The sequence below is a fragment of the Aquarana catesbeiana genome, linkage group LG01 (genome assembly GCF_042186555.1).
Source record: "Aquarana catesbeiana isolate 2022-GZ linkage group LG01, ASM4218655v1, whole genome shotgun sequence".
Lineage (NCBI taxonomy): Eukaryota > Metazoa > Chordata > Amphibia > Anura > Ranidae > Aquarana > Aquarana catesbeiana.
The window spans coordinates 606,276,253-606,299,562 of record NC_133324.1 but is presented as its reverse complement, the minus strand read 5'-3'; the positions used below and the strand labels follow the sequence as shown (position 1 = coordinate 606,299,562).

General features: G+C 39.8%; 1 protein-coding gene across 1 annotated transcript in view; it reads left to right on the top strand.

Moving 5' to 3' along the window:
* Positions 1-23,310, top strand: part of LOC141127346 (uncharacterized) — a 182,528-nt gene that overhangs the window by 39,147 nt on the left and 120,071 nt on the right. The window contains exon 2 of the mRNA XM_073613687.1: positions 9,825-21,344. Coding sequence (XP_073469788.1) covers positions 9,825-21,344 — 11,520 coding nt within the window. The remainder of the gene's footprint in view (positions 1-9,824; positions 21,345-23,310) is intronic.

Below are 23,310 nucleotides of genomic sequence, written 5' to 3'. Positions count from 1 at the left end.
TCTCCAGAATAATGTATTTCATTTTTGCTTATAGTAATCTCCTTTTTTTTTTAAAATCAAGATCTCCTGTTTTTTTTTTTTTTCTAGTGATCTCCATAATATTTTTTTCGTTTTGTGTGTCAAGTTACCACAACACCATTATTATCTTGTATGTTTTAACCTAAAGGAGATTGGTTGGTGTTGGTGTCCCTTGTTAATTTGACATTGTCTTTTTGAAATGTACCTGCCTACTCACAAACAAACTGTCCTTTTTTTCATTTTAACACATAGCCAATGATTTTAGACAAAAAATAGACATTTATTAGGAGTCATAACAAAATAAAGAGGAAGGCAACGCTGGATAAACTGGTGAAATTGGCAAAGCCTTTGTACCCCAGGGCACACATCAACTATTTGACAGGCAAAATTGGTAGCCTGAGGAGTCCATTTAATAAGGAGCACAATTCAGTCCAGGACTCCTAGAGATCAGGAACAGCAGCAGGTGATATATATGTCCCCAGGCTGTGGGCTTACAACAGCCTGCGTCTTTTGTCAGACCAGACTGAACCCAGGCCATCACTCTTTTGTCTTCCTTCCACGTTTGCTTCCAGGCTGTGGCTTTGGTGTTGGATTTGTGGCAGGAGGTGGAGGAGGAGGAGGATTGTCCAAATCACACAGGTGGGTTTTGCTTGTGAGTTCACCCCTCAACCCCTTATTTAGGGCCATATATATCACTTCCTCACAAAGGCATTGGCCCACCTCCATTTCCTGCATTTTGTTGACAGCCATGCAGGCATAGGCCTCAAGAAGACTGGGGGGGTTCTGAGGGCCGCAGAAGCCTGCCGAATCAGCCCACACTCCTCCCCTTCATGGGTCTTTTTTGTTGAAGGCGGAGGGAGGGACCTGGGATTCGGTCAGGCTACTGGGCCCAGCCAACTCCTGGCTGCCACTTAACCCCGCCACCTCCTGGCTGCCACTTTCCCCTGCCACCTCCTGGCTGCCACTTTCCCCTGCCACCTCCTGGCTGCCACATTCTACAGCCTCCTCCTGGCTGAGGATTTCCTGTGTATGAAAAAGGGACATAGTTTAAGTTTATTGTTCATCAATGAAATGCTGCCTTTAGTCAATTTGTATAAAAGGGGTGTTTTGTCTGCCACAGACAGGGCAGCTCTCTCTACAAATCAATGAATTGGGGGATGAAATCATGATCGTTGAATCGATCCATTTTATCTGCAAGACACAACACAAGACAAACCCTAATGTCAGGCTAAACTCGCATAATCTTGTCCCAATATAGGCCTCAATCTCTAAGCAGTATAGGCCACTGATGCCCCACGTTCAAATTGCACCTTTGTTAGAACGATCTGCCCTTCCGCTACTCCGTCCTCCGCTCATAGATCGTACGTACGATGCACGTGTGTTACGCTTTATATACACTGCACATACGTGAAACTCTGCCCGCCCCTGACCTTCTTTATAGTATATTCGCCCCCCCTTCTCTTTCAGCGCAGTGGGAGAGAACATGGCGGAGAAAGAACAAGTGCATGAAGACAGCAGCAACGATGAAAGCCCAGAGCCACTAACGTCCCGATCCCGGAGGAGATTTAAGGTCTCTAATATGTCCTTTGTAGAGATGGTGGAGATGATGGACATCTTGAAGAGGGCTGACTATGATGGGAAGCATGGACCTTACCAAACCCAAATGTGAGAAAGGCTAAGATCATGGTTAAAGTTGTGAAAAGTCTGCACAGGAATTTTGGGGTACGGCGATCCAAGAATCAACTGAGGAAACGCTGGTCAGACCTGAAATTGAGGGAGCACGATTAGTACAGAAGAATCAAGAGAGTGCTGCAAAAAAGTAAGTAGTTTGTCGTGTGTACCTATTCTTCTTATTACGTTCGTGCTGCTCCATGTGCTTTTCTTTACTGTTGTACAGTTTAAAATGGCAAGTTTCAGGTTCATGGGCACAGTAAATCCTACGTAGTAAACATTGTTCGTTCGCCCACTAATACAACGTTTTTGGCAAATGCAGGCTAACTACATTTGTTCATACCTATTTGGATCAAAAGAAGTTTAGGAAATTGTTGTCTAGATGGGTTTGTAACTAGAATGAAATGCAAACTTGATTCAATGTAAGGAGAGGACACTCAGCAGCTGTTTACACATCTGGGACGCAGGAGCACTGGTGTGGGACACCATAACAAACTTTTTAGGGTGTCCCACACAGGTGCTCCAGTGGATACTAGGGGTCTCTACATGTGTGAAACTTTACCCAAAAAGGTAAGTATTCCAGCTTGAAGAAAGGGAAAAAATCATGTCTTCAGCTTGGAACTCTGCCAAAACAGACAATTGTACGACACTTCAAGCAATGTTTCATATTCCTATTTCTTGCCTCAAATATCTGTGTGCTAAGTATACTTATGTTTTATTCACATAGGGGAGAAAAGAATTGGGACATCAGAGGACACCAGGGACCCACAACCTCCTAAAGAAGGGTAAGTCACCACACCACAGCCAGAGGATGTGGAGGAAGGAGAGGTTTATGAAGTGGGCGAAATAGTGACCACAACAGGTGAGTGTCTGAGACCACAGCTTCAGGTAATAGATATATGCCTGCATATTTATAATTCATGGTGTGTTTTTTTATTTTAGGTGATATGGATGTTGTGGAAGAAAATCTCATTTCACAAATGCAAGTGTACACGTCCTCATCGGGGAGATCATGGTGTGCAATCAGGATTCACAGAAGATCAAGGAAGACATCATTGATGTTAAAAAAAGACTCAAAAACATCATTGATGTTTTAGGCAGAATATAAAACACACCGAAATTTTTGAATTTTTTAAATTTTATTAGAACTTTTCGAAAAAATGTTGAAAGCCAAATTTTGAAGATGCACACAGTGTGTCAACATGTGCTATCTGCTATCACGGGATATCAAGGTACACCTTTTGTGGGTGCAACCCCTTCCTCGCAACTCAAGTAGCTGAGAGGAAAGGGTTGTATCCCCGAAACACGTCCATTGATCCCCCATGATGGGAGCTAGCACATGTTGACATTAGGCATGGGATCAGGAGTGAAATCCCCATTTTGACTCCCAATTTGTGTGCATCTTCAAAATTTGGCTTTCACAGGGGTGACATCACCACATCTGATGAAGGCAAGATCAACACAGTTTGGACATACTAATGTCTGATATTGCCTTCACTTTGTAAAGGTTGGACTTTGTAAGTTCCTGAGTTGTTTTATGTTTTGAAAAACATGCCTGTTTACCACAAAAAAGGATATTTCTACTGTCCAAAAAAAAAAAATTCCCAAAAATATGTTGGTTTTTCAAAAACCCTTTTCTAAATGCACATGTGAAAACTTTTGTACTCAAAAATGTGTGGCTTCTTCTTTCAATGATCAATAGCAGTTTTTTGTTTAAGTTTGTGTTTACAATGACAGTGGGGGTTATTTCCTAAAGGCAAATCCACTTTGCACTACAAGTGCACTTTCAGTGCAGTTTCAGTGCACTTTCAAGTGCACTTTTTAAGTGTATTTTCCTTTAGTATATAAAACCCACAGTATTTTATAATTTGCATCAATCAGGCCATTATCGTCACTACCAAAAAATAATTCAGGGTGCTGAAAATGATGAATATTTTTATCATTAATGCATTACATACATTAACAACAAAAAGAAGGGGTGTGTGTAGCAGACCCACAACATAATAGTTAGCTGAAGAAGAGATTGTCACCTCATGTATCAAAGAAATTACATTGGAACTATTGAAGAAAATGGCCAAAAAAAAACCACATTGGAGAACCTAGGAGGCAGCTAAAAGAAACACAAGCAGTAAATCAAAGGAAATATTTTTCAGTTGAACCACATGCCGACCAGCCACCGCAGTACTGCGGCAGAATGGCACGGCTGGGCGAAACGACGTTATGTAACGTCGCTTTGCCCTGTGGCCACTAGGGGGCGTGCACGCCCCCCCGCTCGCCCCCCGAGCCGATGCGAGTGCCCGGCGGTCGCGATCACCGCCAGGCTCCCGCGATCACCGCTGAGACACGGAGACCCGGTAACTGTGTGTGTAAACACACAGTTTCCGGTTCTCTGAGGGGAGAACAGACAGATCGTCTGTTCATACAGAGTATGAACAGATGATCTGTTATCTTCCCGGCACAGTCCACTCCCCCCTTCAGTTAGAACACAAACTAGGACACACTTAACCCCTTCACTGCCCCCTAGTGTTAACCCCTTCACTGCCAGTGACATTTTTACAGTAATCAATGCATTTTTAATCGCACTGATCGTTATATTAATGCCAATGATCCCAAAAATGTGTCAAAATTGTCCGACGTGTCCGCCATAATGTCGCTGTCATGATAAAAATCGCAGATTGCCGCTTACTAGTAAAAAAAAATAAATAATAAAAATGCTATAAATCTATCCCCTATTTTGTAGACGCTATAACTTTTGCGCAAACCAATCAATATATGCTTATTGCGATTATTTTTAACAAAAATATGGAGAAGAATACATAACGGCCTAAACTGAGGAAAAAAAAATGTTTTTATATATTTTTGGGGGATATTTATTATAGCAAAAAGTAAAAGATAATGCTTTTTTTTCAAAATTGTCGCTCTTTTTTTGTTTATAGCGCAAAAAAAAACAAACGCAGAGGTTATCAAATACCACCAAAAGAAAGCTCTATTTGTGGGAAAAAAAGATCGTCAATTTTGTTTGGGTGCAACGTGGCATGACCGCGCAATTGTCAGTTAAAGCGATGCTGTGCCGAATCGCAGAAAGTGCTCTGGTCAGGAAGGGGGTAAAATCTTCTGGGGCTGAAGCGGTTAAAATACAAATTTATTTTAAAAATACATTTATTCAAATACATATAATGTGATGTTAAAGGATAAAATTTACCCTAATATAGTCCTTCTGCAGGACCTGCATGATGGCAGAACAGGTCTCTCCAATAATGATCCCCAGAGCCTGGGGGGAGATGCCTGTTGAGAACTTGATGTCCTGCAGACTTCTCACCGTCACCAAGTACTGCAAGGTGGCGACTAGCCTTTGTTCAGGAGCGATGGCTTGACGCATGCAGGTGTCCTGCTTGGTAATATAAGGGGACAGCATAGCCAACAGACGGTGAGAAACGGGGTCCGTCATCCGGAGATAATTCCTGAAATCATCAGGATTATTCTCACGGATCTCCCGCAACAAAGGCATATGAGAGAATTGGTCACGCTGGAGCAACCAATTCTTTGTCCATGAACTCCTCCTCGCCCTGTTCATGGACTGGACTTGGGTCAAAGTAAGAACCCCAACACCAAGCCCCTGCACAGCACAAACTCTACGATGAGTATGTAACCGCAACATGGCTTCAAAATGGTCAGCTGGTCAGAACGAACTAACAGAATGCACTGAAAATCAGAAAGGCCTGAGAAGAGCGAGTTGAAAATCAGAAACGAGTGGACAAGAACGCACTGAAAATCAAATACTTAATATAAAAATACGCACTGAAAACCAGATGCGAACTGACTACACGCACTGAAAACCAGATACGAACCCACAAGCACACACTGAAGAGCAGTGAACTCAAAAGCACTAGGCTAAAAATCGTGAATCGTCTCTCACCAAACTTCTACTAACATGAGATAAACACAAGATTAGCACAAGGAGCCCAAAGGGTGGCGCACTGGCTATTGAACTTCCTCTTTATAGTGCCGTCGTACGCGTTGAACGTCAGCGCGTTCTTGATGATCGGAATTTCCGACAACATTTTTGTGACCGCGTGTATGCAAGACAAGCTTGAGCCAACATCCGTCAGAAAAAAATCCCAGGATTTAGTTGTCAGAATGTCGAATCGTGTGTACACGGCATAACCCTTAAAGGATATCTAAACACAAGAACAACAATTTAATAAATTGCTTACCAGTCCTTAGATATGGCGGCTGCATTTGTTTTCATTTTGCAGGTTAAAAACACTTTCAGAAGCACAGAATATCTGTTGATTTTGCAAAAAATACAATGTTCATTTTATGTGAGCTCAACTGAAAGCACAAACAATGTTATCTTTCTTCTGCAAACTACTAATTCCCATATTACCATGTAATGTTAAGCTGCAATATATTAAACTTTTGTTTTTGGATTCAGGTATCCTAATTATAAACAAACAATATCTTACTCATTATGTGAGGGTAAATCTTTCTATGGGGCCACCTGTTCTAGTGACAACTGTCTAATAGTGAAATTCCCTTTACTTCATAGAGATTTTCCCTCACTTCCCTTTGTCTCTTGGGACTGGAATTGAAGGGAAATTTCCCCAATTGGACAAAATATAGGGGTGTTTATTCATCCTCTACACTATCCAGAACTAAAAAAATATAGCTATGCATACATTGCGCATACACTTTAAAATACATTATTTTTGCTTATAAAGTGGTTCTAAAGCCTAAACATTTTTCACCTTAATGCATTCCTTGCATTAAGGTAAAAAATGTTTAGGTATCAGTATCAACACTCCCCCCCCCCTTTTAATTACCCGAGCCCTCATTAGATCCAGCGCTGTGCACGTCTGCAGCTCTTTTCTCTCCTCACTTCCGGGTCTCGCTGTTTTTGCTGGGGCACCATTGGCTCCCAGTGCTGTCAATCAAAGACAGTTACGAGGGAGTGGGGGGCAGGGCTGAGTCTCGCTGTCTGTGTCAATGGACGCAGCAGTGGGGCTCAGGAGTGAGCACGCACGAGTGCCCCCATGGGAAGCGGCTTCCCATGGGGGCACTTGACAGAGAGGAGGGACCAGGAGCAACGGTGAGGGACCCAAAAAGAGGAGAGCAGGTAAGTATAGACATGTTTGTTTTTTTGTTTTTTCATTTTACCTTTACAATCCCTTAAATAAGCCTGCCTGTTTTTAGATACTGATAACATTTATTGCAGAGTGGGTGCCAAAGCCTTTATGTGTCTGAATCTAAGGAAAATAGATATGAGTGCTTTATAGGACCTTTAGCAACCAATCTCAGCAACTGTTTGATGTATGTAGGAAATATAAATATTTGCCATTTTAAACTGCAAAGCTGAGATTTTTTAGTGAATAAATATAGTGCTGATTGAATGCAAACATGATATTTTCATGGGCAAGGGCACTGTATTTTCAAGAATATGATACATTAATAGAGAGAAAAGCATTGGTATAGCAAATTTTTTAGAGACAGTTGACTGTTTTGTAAAATGTGTCTCCAGAAGGCAGTCCATTGCACTTTGATACAAAGGAAAACTTACAGCATTAGTGAGAAATTTTTACCAATAGTAACAAAATAGTGATTATTTATCTATATATACTCAGCCAAAACAACCAAACATGAACAAGGTTTTTTTTTTTTAATTCAATCTTATTTTATTGAGATAGAAATATTGAGATAGAAAAATTGTACAGTAGACATATATGTCATACAATATCACATAAACAGAGATACACATCCTTGCAACATTGGTGTCATACCTTCTCGTGGTTTAGCTAATTCGTGAGCTTCGATTGATTTAGTGTGGTATATAAGCCTATATATCTACTGCATCTAACCTGGCTTATTAAGGGTAGCTGAACACCACTATCTACTCAACGAGTGGTGCTCACTCATTGCAAGTAGGCTAGGGCTTTTGTTGCTGTGCTGAATGGTTTTTCTCTGGGGGGGAAGCTCTGTGTGTGCCACCATTCTGGTCTGATGAAACTAGAGATTGTGATTTAGGTGATCGTGTAACACTGAAACATTTAAAGGGTGGGGTTAGAGGGGTCAAGGCAGAGAGAGAGTGGGGTTAGAGGGGTCAAGGCAGTAAGGAATGTAGAAATTAAGAGAGAGACATTCTACTCTGGCTACACAGGTGCGTTGGTGGAGTCCTCTTTGGCCCATGGAATAAATTCTGAGGAGTATTGAAACATAAACCATGAGGTCCAGGTCTTGGAGAATTGCTCCTCTACCCGTTTCCTGCGACAACATTCATTCCAATCTATTGATTTGGTCCACTTCAATTGCCCAATCCATCAGGGAAGGCAGGCTGATCGACTTCCAATGTCTGGGCAGAACTGTTCTAGCAGCCGCCAGAAAGTGACGCAAAACGTCTTTTTTGACCGATTTAAGTGGTCCATGGAGCAAAGATAGCAGAACTACCTCAGGAGAGGGTGTGATTGAGGTTGCCATGAGTCTGCAGTAAAAGTCAAGGATCCTTTGCCAGAACCTCCACACAGGGGGGCATTCCCACCAAGTGTGAAGTAAAAATCCCTTGGATGACAAACAATGCCAGCAGGAGCTCCGGGTTTATCCAGTGCACGGTTGAGGGGCATCTGTACCAACGGGTCAACAACTTGAACCCTTTTTCTTGAGCTTTGGAGGCTAAGGATATTTTGTGAGTCAGAATGAAGCACTTTTGCCAGTCTACCATTGAAATGGAGTGACCCAAATCTTCCTTCCAAGCCTGTGTGTATGAGGTCAGGATTATAAACCATATGTATGAGAGAGTATAGTTGAGAGACCACATGTGTAGAGGGGGCCGTCTGGAGCAGCATGCTCTCCAAGTCTGTTAAGTCAGTAAGTATATCAGGCAGGGGTGGGAAGGTGCGAATGAAAGAAATCACCCGTTGCCTCTGCAGCCAATGCGTCGAGGTATGGGAAGATCGGCCGGAGGAATATATATAATATATATAGTGTCTTGGAGGAATATATTCGGGTCCAAATTTGTATGGTTTGTCGGGTGAGGTTGCTCAGGGGTATCCCTCCTTTCAGGAATTCGGTAGGCGTCCACGGTAAAGCACGGAGATCTATTGAATTGATATGGCTCTCTATTTGTACCCATAATTTGGTGGAGGAATGATGGGACCAGTTAAGTATACGCGTGAGTACTGCTGCCTTATAGTATATAGAGGCATCTGGAGCTCCAGCTCCACCACGAATCTTTGGGAGCGAGAGAGTCTCATAGCGTATCCGAAGACGAGCCCCTCCCCCGATAAAGGAGGAGAATAGTCGGCGGAGCTTCTTAAAGAACCAGGAGGGTATGGAAATAAGGTTTTTTTTTTTGTTTTTTTTTAACCTCCAGGTTTTACCACATCAAACATTTTGAAAGCTAATATCATTATATTGTTAGATATGAATGTATTATTTTCTAACTATTTTAATGTATTAAGTTCTTCTGGTTAGAGATGTTTGAATAAACATATGATTCATCAATTAAAGGTTGCTATGAAATATCAATTTGTTGTCTGATCTTGCTATATAAGTAAAAAATTAAGACACCGATAAACTATAATGCCCCGTACACACGATCGGACATTCCGACAACAAAATCCATGGATTTTTTCACACGGTCACACAAATCTTGTCGAAAATTCCAAACGTCAAGAACGCGGTGACGTACAACACGTACGATGAGCCGAGAAAAATGAAGTTCAATAGCCAGTGTGGCTCTTCTGCTTGATTCTGAGCATGCGTGGAACTTTGTGCGTCTGAATTGTGTACACACGATCTGAATTTACGACAATGGATTTTATTGTCGGAAAATTTGAGATTCAGATCTCAAATTTTGTGTGAAGGAAATTCCGATGGAAAATGTCCGATGGAGCCTACAAATGGTCAGAATTTGCCACAACAAGCTCCCATCCAACATTTTCCGTCGGAAAATCCGACCGCGTGTACAGGGCATAAAAGTGAGATGATGCATTTGGTAAGAAAGTAAGCTACTCATATCAAACGTCAAAAATAATTAAAACTTTATTAACTACTTTTAAGTATTTTTTTTATCTCATATTGTCTGGTTAACAAACATAAGCGGTCTATTTATGGTTTTCTTCTCTCTTTTAAATTTAACATAGCAATAACTGCAGTTAAAGTCATGACAGGAACAGCTACAATATCCTCAACAGAACCACCAACAACATCAATAACACTGAAAACAAGCAGAAATGACACTGCAACATTAGAAGAAAAATCACAGGAGACAACACAAGAAATAAATGCAACAAAACCATTTTCACCAATAGTAGAAGATACTACAACAGAAGAAACAAGTGCAATAACACCATTACCACAATCGACAGAAGATACTACAGCAGAAGAAACAAGTGCAATAACACAATTTTCACCAACAATAGAAGATACTACAACAGAAGAAACAAGTGCAATAGCACAATTTTCACCAACAATAGTAGATACTACAACAGAAGAAGCAAGTGCAATAACACAATTTTCACCAACAATAGAAGATACTACAACAAAAGAAACAAGTGAAATAACACAATTTTCACCAACAATAGAAGATACTACAACAGAAGAAACAAGTGCAATAACACAATTTTTACCAACAATAGAAGATACTACAACAGAAGAAACAAGTGCAATAACACAATTTTCAGCAACAATAGAAGATATTACATCAGAAGAAACAAATGCAACAACACCATTTTCACCAACAATAGAAGATACTACAACATATTTGACACAGAAAACAACACAAGAAACAAGTGCAACAACTCAATTTTCACCATCAGTAAAAACACTGGAGACACCAACAGAGACAACAGCTCCATCAACAGAGCCACTAACAAAATCACTCCCAGAAACAACATCCCAAGAAAGTACAACAGAAACAAAAGCCTCAGCATTACCTGAACAAAATTATCCAGTGGAAAATACTAGGGTATTAACACAGCATTCAACAACACAATCATTTGCAACTACAGAATTAAAATCACTTACAACAACTTTAACATCAAGACAACCATCAACTATAGCAGAGACAAGTCCAACAACATTGATGTTATCTACTACAATTAAGACTAGTACAGCAACCACAGGGGTTCCATCAACAACAGAGCCCATTGCTGCAATGGCAATAACATCACTGACAACAAAAACATCTGAAGAAAAGAAAAGCACAACATTAGAATTATCAAGCTCAAAACCCTTGGAGAATGTAACACCTTTAAATATGCTTTTAGCATTACCCAAAACACTGGACATAGTACAGACAACTACGGCATCAACATTACTATCATCGACAAAATCACCAACTACAGCAGAGATAACAACCACAACATCAGTTCCACCAAAAACAAAAATACTGGAAACTACAACAACAGATGCACAACCACCAGCAACAGCTATGATAACAAAAGAATTAGGCACATCACTATTACCACCAACTAAATCCCAAGAGACAACACTAAAAGACACAACATCCTTGGCATCAACAGAAAAAATGACTACATTGGAGACTAGTACAGCAAAAACAGCGGTTCCAACAACAAGAGAGCCCATTGCCACGAGAGGAATATCATCATTAACAACAGAAACCCCTGCAGAAGAGACTACATTGGAGACTAGTACAGCAACAACAGTGGTTCCAACAACAAGAGAGCCCATTGCCACAACAGGAATGCCATCATTACCATCAGAAACCACTGCAGAAGGCATAAGCACAACATCAGCATTGCCAACATTTAATCCTTTGGTAACCGAAACAAAGACAACATCTTTTACAACACCACTAGCATTAACTGAATCATTGACTACTGTACAGAAAATGACATCAACATTGCTATCATCGACAGAATCATCGACTACAGCAGAGATAACAACCACAACATCAATTCCACCAACAACAAAAACACTGGAAACTACAACAAGTGCAAAACCACCAACAACAGCTTCAATTAACACAGAAATAATCACAACATTATTACCACCAACAATGAAATATCCAGAGACTACATTGAAGGAAGCAACATCCTTGGCATCAACAGAAAAAATGACTACATTGGAGACAAGTACAGCAACAACAGTGTTCCCAACAACAACAGAGCCCATTGGCACAACAGGAATGTCATCATTAACAACAGAAACCACTGCAGAAGAGACTACATTGGAGACTAGCACAGCAATAACAGTGGTTCCAGCAACAAGAGAGCCCATTGCCACAACAGGAATGCCATCATTACCATCAGAAACCACTGCAGAAGACATAAGCACAACATCAGCATTGTCAACATTTAATCCTTTGGTAACCGAAACAAAGACAACATCTTTTACAACACCACTAGCATTAACTGAATCATTGACTACTGTACAGAAAATGACATCAACATTGCTATCATCAACAGAATCAACAACTACAGAAGGGATAACAGCCATAACATCAATTCCACCAACAACAAAAACACTCGAAACCACAACAAGTGCAAAACCACCAACAACAGCTTCAATTAACACAGAAATAATCACAACATTATTACCACCAACAACAAAAAACCCAGAGACTACACTAAAAGAAGACACATCCTTGGCATCAACAGAAAAAATTACTACATTGGAGACTAGTACCGCAACAACAGTGGTTCCAACAATAACAGAGCCCATTGCCACAACAGGAATGTCTTCATTAACAACAGAAACCACTGCAGAAGAGACTACATTGGAGACTAGTACAGCAACAACAGTGGTTCCAACAACAAGAGAGCCCATTGCAACAACAGGAATGCCATCATTACCATCAGAAACCACTGCAGAAGACATAAGCACAAAATCAGCATTGTCAACATTTAATCCTTTGGGAACCGAAACAAAGACAACATCTTTTACAACACCACTAGCATTAACTGAACCATTGACTACTGTACAGAAAATGACATCAACATTGCTATCATCGACAGAATCAACAACTACAGCAGAGATAACAACCACAACATCAATTCCAACAACAAAAACACTGGAAACTACAACAAGTGCAAAACCACCAACAACAGCTTCAATTAACACAGAAATAATCACAACATTATTACCACCAACAACGAAATATCCAGAGACTACATTGAACGAAGCAACATCCTTGGCATCAACAGAAAAAATGACTACATTGGAGACAAGTACAGCAACAACAGTGTTCCCAACAACAACAGAGCCCATTGGCACAAGAGGAATGTCATCATTAACAACAGAAACCACTGCAGAAGAGACTACATTGGAGACTAGTACAGCAATAACAGTGGTTCCAACAACCAGAGAGCCCATTGCCACAACAGGAATGCCATCATTACCATCAGAAACCACTGCAGAAGACATAAGCACTACATCAGCATTGTCAACATTTAATCCTTTGGTAACCGAAACAAAGACAACATCTTTTACAACACCACTAGCATTAACTGAATCATTGACTACTGTACAGAAAATGACATCAACATTGCTATCATCAACAGAATCAACAACTACAGAAGGGATAACAGCCACAACATCAATTCCACCAACAACAAAAACACTCGAAACCACAACAAGTGCAAAACCACCAACAACAGCTTCAATTAACACAGAAATAATCACAACATTATTACCACCAACAACAAAAAACCCAGAGACTACACTAAAAGAAGACACATCCTTGGCATCAACAGAAAAAATTACTACATTGGAGACTAGTACCGCAACAACAGTGGTTCCAACAATAACAGAGCCCATTGCCACAACAGGAATGTCTTCATTAACAACAGAAACCACTGCAGAAGAGACTACATTGGAGACTAGTACAGCAACAACAGTGGTTCCAACAACAAGAGAGCCCATTGCAACAACAGGAATGCCATCATTACCATCAGAAACCACTGCAGAAGACATAAGCACAACATCAGCATTGTCAACATTTAATCCTTTGGGAACCGAAACAAAGACAACATCTTTAACAACACCACCAGCATTAACTGAATCATTGACTACTGTACAGAAAATGACATCAACATTGCTATCATCGACAGAATCAACAACTACAGCAGAGATAACAACCACAACATCAATTCCACCAACAACAAAAACACTGGAAACTACAACAAGTGCAAAACCACCAACAACAGCTTCAATTAACACAGAAATAATCACAACATTATTACCACCAACAACAAAATATCCAGAGACTACATTGAACGAAGCAACATCCTTGGCATCAACAGAAAAAATGACTACATTGGAGACAAGTACAGCAACAACAGTGTTCCCAACAACAACAGAGCCCATTGGCACAACAGGAATGTCATCATTAATAACAGAAACCACTGCAGAAGAGACTACATTGGAGACTAGTACAGCAATAACAGTGGTTCCAACAACAAGAGAGCCCATTGCCACAACAGGAATGCCACCATTACCATCAGAAACCACTGCAGAAGACATAAGCACTACATCAGCATTGTCAACATTTAATCCTTTGGTAACCGAAACAAAGACAACATCTTTTACAACACCACTAGCATTAACTGAATCATTGACTACTGTAGAGAAAATGACATCAACATTGCTATCATCAACAGAATCAACAACTACAGAAGGGATAACAGCCACAACATCAATTCCACCAACAACAAAAACACTCGAAACCACAACAAGTGCAAAACCACCAACAACAGCTTCAATTAACACAGAAATAATCACAACATTATTACCACCAACAAAAAACCCAGAGACTACACTAAAAGAAGACACATCCTTGGCATCAACAGAAAAAATTACTACATTGGAGACTAGTACCGCAACAACAGTGGTTCCAACAATAACAGAGCCCATTGCCACAACAGGAATGTCTTCATTAACAACAGCAACCATTGCAGAAGAGACTACATTGGAGACTAGTACAGCAACAACAGTGGTTCCAACAACAAGAGAGCCCATTGCAACAACAGGAATGCCATCATTACCATCAGAAACCACTACAGAAGACATAAGCACAACATCAGCATTGTCAACATTTAATCCTTTGGTAACCGAAACAAAGACAACATCTTTTACAACACCACCAGTATTAACTGAATCATTGACTACTGTACAGAAAATGACATCAATATTGCTATCATCGACAGAATCAACAACTACAGCAGAGATAGCAACCACAACATCAATTCCACCAACAACAAAAACACTGGAAACTACAACAAGTGCAAAACCACCAACAACAGCTTCAATTAACACAGAAATAATCACAACATTATTACCACCAACAACAAAATATCCAGAGACTACATTGAATGAAGCAACATCCTTGGCATCAACAGAAAAAATGACTACATTGGAGACAAGTACAGCAACAACAGTGTTCCCAACAACAACAGAGCCCATTGGCACAACAGGAATGTCATCATTAATAACAGAAACCGCTGCAGAAGAGACTACATTGGAGACTAGTACAGCAATAACAGTGGTTCCAACAACAAGAGAGCCCATTGCCACAACAAGAATGCCACCATTACCATCAGAAACCACTGCAGAAGACATAAGCACTACATCAGCATTGTCAACATTTAATCCTTTGGTAACCGAAACAAAGACAACATCTTTTACAACACCACTAGCATTAACTGAATCATTGACTACTGTACAGAAAATGACATCAACATTGCTATCATCAACAGAATCAACAACTACAGAAGGGATAACAGCCACAACATCAATTCCACCAACAACAAAAACACTCGAAACCACAACAAGTGCAAAACCACCAACAACAGCTTCAATTAACACAGAAATAATCACAACATTATTACCACCAACAACAAAAAACCCAGAGACCACACTAAAAGAAGACACATCCTTGGCATCAACAGAAAAAATTACTACATTGGAGACTAGTACCGCAACAACAGTGGTTCCAACAATAACAGAGCCCATTGCCACAACAGGAATGTCATCATTACCAACAGAAACCACTGCAGAAGAGACAAACACAACATCAGCATTGTCAACATTTAAACCTTTGGTAACCAAAACAAAGACATCTTTTACAACAGCACTAGCATTAACTGAATCATTGACTACTGAACAGAAAATTACATCAACATTGCTATCATCGACAGAATTAACAACTACAGCAGAGATAACAACTACAACTTTAATTCCACCAACAACAAAAACACTGGAAACTACAACGAGTGCAAAACCACCAACAACAGCTTCAATTAACACAGAAATAATCACAACATTATTACTATCAACAACAAAATACCCAGAGACTACATTGAACCAAGCAACATCCTTGGCATCAACAGAAAAAATGACTACATTGGAGACTAGTACAGCAACAACAGTGGTTCCAACAACAAGAGAGCCCGTTGCCACAACAGGAAGGTCATCATTAACAACAGAAACCACTGCAGAAGAGACTACATTGGAGACTAGTACAGCAACAACAGTGGTTCCAACAACAAGAGAGCCCATTGCAACAATAGGAATGCCATCATTACCATCAGAAACCACTACAGAAGACATAAGCACAGCATCAGCATTGTCAACTTTTAATCCTTTGGTAACCAAAACAAAGACAACATCTTTTACAACACTACTAGCATTAACTGAATCATTGACTACTGTACAGAAAATGACATCAACATTGCTATCATCGACAGAATCAACAACTACAGCAGAGATAACAACCACAACATCAATTCCACCAACAACAGAAACACTGGAGACTACAACAAGTGCACAACCACCAACAACAGCTTCAATTAACACAGAAATAATCACATTATTACTTCCAACAACAAAAAACCCAGAGACTACACTAAAGGAAGAAACATCCTTGGCATCAACAGATAAAATGACGACATTGGAGACTATTACAGCAACAACAGTGGTTCCAACAACAACAGAGCCCATTGCCACAACAGGAATGTCATCATTACCAACAGAAACCACTGCAGAAGAGACAAGCACAGCATCAGCATTGTCAACATTTAAACCTTTGGTAACCAAAACAAAGACATCTTTTACAACACCACTAGCATTAACTGAATCATTGACTACTGTACAGAAAGTGACATCAACATTGCTATCATTGACAGAATCAACAACTACAGCAGAAATAACAACCACAACATCAATTCCACCAACGACAAAAACACTGGAAACTACAACAAGTGCAAAACTACCAACAACAGCTTCAATTAACACAGAAATAATCACAACATTATTATCACCAACAACGAAATACCCAGAGACTACATTGAACGAAGCAACATCGTTGGCATCAACAGAAAAAATGACTACATTGGAGACTAGTACAGCAACAACAGTGGTTCCAACAACAAGAGAGCCCATTGCCACAACAGGAATGTCATCATTAATAACAGAAACCACTGCAGAAGAGACTACATTGGAGACTAGTACAGCAACAACAGTGGTTCCAACAACAAAAGAGCCCATTGCCACAACAGGAATGTCATCATTACCATCAGAAACCACTGCAGAAGACCTAAGCACAACATCAGCATTGTCAACATTTAATCCTTTGGTAACTGAAACAAAGACAACATCTTTTACAACACCACTAGCATTAACTGAATCATTGACTACTGTACAGAAAATGACATCAACATTGCTATCATTGACAGAATCAACAACTACAGCAGAGATAACAACCACAACATCAATTCCACCAACAACAAAAACACTGGAAACTACAACAAGTGCAAAACCACCAACAACAGCTTCAATTAACACAGAAACAATTACATTATTACCACCAACCATGAAATACCCAGAGACTACACTGAGGGAAGACACATCCTTGGCATCAACAGAAAAAATTACTACATTGGAGACTAGTACTGCAACAACAGTGGTTCCAACAACAAGAGAGCCCATTGCCACTACAGGAAGGCCATCATTAACAACAGAAACCACTGCAGAAGACATAAGCACAACATCAGCATTGTCAACATTTAATCCTTTGGGAACCGAAACAAAGACAACATCTTTTACAACACCACTAGCATTAACTGAATCATTGACTACTGTACAGAAAATGACATCAACATTGCTATCATCGACAGAATCAACAACTACAGCAGAGATAACAACCACAACATCAATTCCACCAACAACAAAAACACTGGAAACTACAACAAGTGCAAAACCACCAACAACAGCTTCAATTAACACAGAAATAATCACAACATTATTACCACCAAAAACGAAATATCCAGAGACTACATTGAACAAAGCAACATCCTTGGCATCAACAGAAAAAATGACTACATTTGAGACAAGTACAGCAACAACAGTGTTCCCAACAACAACAGAGCCCATTGGCACAACAGGAATGTCATCATTAACAACAGAAACCACTGCAGAAGAGACTACATTGGAGACTAGTACAGCAATAACAGTGGTTCCAACAACAAGAGAGCCCATTGCCACAACAGGAATGCCACCATTACCATCAGAAACCACTGCAGAAGACATAAGCACTACATCAGCATTGTCAACATTTAATCCTTTGGTAACCGAAACAAAGACAACATCTTTTACAACACCACTAGCATTAACTGAATCATTGACTACTGTACAGAAAATGACATCAACATTGCTATCATCAACAGAATCAACAACTACAGAAGGGATAACAGCCACAACATCAATTCCACCAACAACAAAAACACTCGAAACCACAACAAGTGCAAAACCACCAACAACAGCTTCAATTAACACAGAAATAATCACAACATTATTACCACCAACAACAAAAAACCCAGAGACCACACTAAAAGAAGACACATCCTTGGCATCAACAGAAAAAATTACTACATTGGAGACTAGTACCGCAACAACAGTGGTTCCAACAATAACAGAGCCCATTGCCACAACAGGAATGTCATCATTACCAACAGAAACCACTGCAGAAGAGACAAACACAACATCAGCATTGTCAACATTTAAACCTTTGGTAACCAAAACAAAGACATTTTTTACAACACCACTAGCATTAACTGAATCATTGACTACTGAACAGAAAATTACATCAACATTGCTATCATCTACAGAATTAACAACTACAGCAGAGATAACAACCACAACATCAATTCCACCAACAACAAAAACACTGGAAACTACAACAAGTGCAAAACCACCAACAACAGCTTCAATTAACACAGAAATAATCACAACATTATTACTACCAACAACGAAATACCCAGAGACTACATTGAACCAAGCAACATCCTTGGCATCAACAGAAAAAATGACTACATTGGAGACTAGTACAGCAACAACAGTGGTTGCAACAACAAGAGAGCCCATTGCAACAATAGGAATGCCATCATTACCATCAGAAACCACTACAGAAGACATAAGCACAACATCAGCATTGTCAACTTTTAATCCTTTGGTAACCAAAACAAAGACAACATCTTTTACAACACCACTAGCATTAACTGAATCATTGACTACTGTACAGAAAATCACATCAACATTGCTATCATCGACAGAATCAACAACTACAGCAGAGATAACAACCACAACATCAATTCCACCAACAACAGAAACACTGGAGACTACAACAAGTGCACAACCACCAACAACAGCTTCAATTAACACAGAAATAATCACATTATTACTTCCAACAACAAAAAACCCAGAGACCACACTAAAGGAAGAAACATCCTTGGCATCAACAGATAAAATGACAACATTGGAGACTATTACAGCAACAACAGTGGTTCCAACAACAACAGAGCCCATTGCCACAACAGGAATGTCATCATTACCAACAGAAACCACTGCAGAAGAGACAAGCACAGCATCAGCATTGTCAACATTTAAACCCTTGGTAACTGAAACAAAGACAACATCTTTTACAACACCACTAGCATTAACCGAAACATTGACGACAGTACAGAAAACTACATCAACATTGTTATCGTCGACAGAATCAACAGCTACAACAGAGATCACCGCCACAACATCAATTCCACCAACAATAAAAACACTGGAAACTACAACAAACGCAAAACCTTCAACAATAGCTTCAATTAAAACAGAACTAGTAACAAAATTATTATCACCATCAACGAAATACCTAGAGACTACACTGAACAAAGCAACATCCTTGGCATCAACAGAAAAAATGATGACATTGGAGACTAGTACAGCAACAACAGTGGTTCCAACAACAAGAGAGCCCATTGCCACAACAGGAATGTCATCATTAAGATCAGAAACCACTGCAGAAGAGACAAGCACAACATCAGCATTGTCAACATTGAAACCCTTGGTAACTGAAACAAAGACAACATCTTTTACAACACCACTAGCATTAACCGAAACATTAAGTACAGTACATCAAACTACATCAACATTGCTATCATCGACAGAATCAACAACTGCAGCAGAGATAGCAACCACAACATCAATCCCACCAAAATCAAAAACACTGGAAACTACAAAAAATTCAAAACCACCAACAATAGCTTTGATTAAAACAGAAATAGTCACAACATTATTACCACCAACAACGAAATTCCCAAAGACTACACTGAAGAATGCAACATCCTTGGCATCAACAGAAAAAAATACTACATTGGATACTAGTACAACAGCAACAGCAGTTCCAACAACAACAGAGCCCATTATTACACCAGCAATAACATCATTGACAACATCAGCAGCATTAACTGAAACACTGGCTAAACTAAAGGCAACTGTGGGATCAACATTACTATCATCAACACAATCTCCAACTACAGCAGACATAACAACAACAACATCCATCTCACCAACAACAAAAACCCTGGAAACTACATCAGCATTACCAATATCAAATCCCATAGTAACTGTAACAAAGACAACATCTTTAACAACACCACTAGCAATAACTGAAACACTGGCTACAGTACAGACAACCACAGCATCAACATTACTATCCTTGACAAAATCAACTACAGCAGAGATAACAACAACAACCTTAATCCCACCAACAACAAAAACCATGGAAACTACAACAAATGCAAAACCACTAACAACAGCTTCAGTTAAAGCAGAAATAGTCACAACATTATTACCACCAACAACGACATACCCAGAGACTACACTGAACAAAGCAACATACTTGGCATCAACAGAAAACATGACTACATTGGAGACTAGTACAGCAACAAAAGAACAGTCAGCATCCTTGACAATTCCACTAGCAATAACAGAAACATTGACTACAGAACCAACAACTACACAAATATTACTATTATCGACAAAGTCACCTATTACAGCAGAAATAACCACAACATCAACACTACCACCACCAACAAAATCCCTTGGGACCACACTGATAAAGACAACAACCTTAGTATCAACAAAACAATTGACTATGACTGAGATAAGTAAAGCAAACACAGTGGTTCCAACAACAACAGGGCCTGTGACAATGACCACAATAACATCTGCTTCAACAGAATCACTAACTGCGGCAGAAACAACCACAGAATCAATTCCACCACCAACAAAAGCCCTGGAGACTTCAACAACAGATACATCTTTTCCGGCAATAGCAAAGTCACTGTCCACTGCAACTACACTTTTACCAACAGGTAAGCTATTTTTTTGATTAGTAATTGAATATATCATACAAAACATTGAATCACTGTTCATTGTTTTAAAGAAAAACTACAGCTATAAGAAATTACGATTTCAACATACTTTTAAAGTCCAATTTCACACAAACCTGTATTTTGTGCTATCTTACCTTTGAGTCTAAAAGACTGAATAATTTCTTGGATTTAGGCCAGCCCTTGCACTAAATAGGCTTTGTTAGATTTTGTTGATATAAAAGATCAAATCCAAGATAAACCTAATTATAGTGTAACAAGAACAAGAGGACAGTTCTATTACACCTGGACCAACTTCTATCCAATTTTCTAATATTTAGGAGAGGGGTGCAGGATTTTTGCTTTTTTCCTGGCCTTTTTCCACTAATAATAGGAAAACAATTTTTTGCAATCTGTGGTGATATTAATAGTTGTAGTTCACTGGGACCACACTATTCATTTGTTTTCGGTGCTCACTCTGTGCCATACTTAACACTGACAGTGATTTGCTGTTTACTTTTCACACATAGTTAAAAACATTGCAATAAAACTTTTTTAAAAAGACCATAATAATAGGATTTTTATAACAGCTTACCTGTAAAATTCTTTTCTTTGAAGTACATCACGGGACACAGAGCCATAGTAGTTACTATGTGGGTTATAGGCCACCTTCAGGTGATGGACACTGGCCCACCCTAATACAGGAAGTCCACTCCCTATATAACCCCTCCCACTACTGGGAGTACCTCAGTTTTTGTAGCAAAGCAATACACGTGTATACTAGAAAGAGGGGCGGGACCTCTGTGTCCCGTGATGTACTGCAAAGAAAAGGATTTTACCAGTAAGCTGTTATAAAAATCCTATTTTCTTATCGTACATCACGGGACACAGAGCCATAGTAGTTACTATGTGGGATGTCCCATAGCAATGCCAACTGAGGGGAGGGAGACACAACAGAATTAGGGCAACATGAGACTAGAGGAGTTATACTGCTGCCTGCAGCACACTATGCCCAAAGGCGATATCCTCATGCCTTTTTACATTCACCTGATAAAGTCTGGTAAATGTATGGACTGAAGACCAAGTTGAGGCCTTGCAGATTTGAACCATGGAAGCTTGGTGATGCAACCCCACGAAGCACTAACAGCCCTAGTGGGGTGTGCTTTAATATGAAAAGGTGGAACTTTCCTCCTTAAACCATAAGCTTGAACAATCACTTGTTGAATCCATTTAAAAATAATTGATTTCGGTGCTGCCTGTCCTCTCTTGGGACCTTAAGGCAACACAAACAAAACATCCATTTTTCGAATCTGAACAGTCGTTCTTAAATAGATTTTGACTGCTCTCACCACATCAAGAGAATGTAGTGACTTTTCTTCCGCAGAACGGGGTTCCGGGAAAAAATGATGGTAGAACAATATCCTGGTTTAAATGAAAACCTGAGACTACCCTAGGTAGAAAATTAGGATGAGGACACAATACAACCTTATCCTTGTGAATAATTAAATATGGCTCTTTACAAGAAAGAGCAGCCAACTCTGATACCGTTCTTGCAGAGGATATGGCTACCAGCAAAACTACAAAAACTTTATTGTGTCACAATATGTAGAAACATAATCCAACAACCATGTGTATTTAAAAATAGGGCAGATAAAAGTCCTATTGTGTGCTGGTGGCCACCACAGACATTACACATATATCTCATGCATTCATGCACTCACACTCATCAATTAAAGTCACTAGAGACCCGGGTCTATACTATTTCACTGGAATTCCAGAGCTTGGGCCGACATTGGCACATTTTATCTGAGGCCCCCATTTTGGGAAAGCTTGTCAGCAAAAAACCTCTGCTCACTGCCCGTAGAGCTACAAATTTAAGGGATCGCTTGGTACACTCAGAGTACACCCGCCCTAAAAAACGCAGCTGGCTTACTGACCTTCCACCCCTTAGGGGTATGTACAGTTGCGG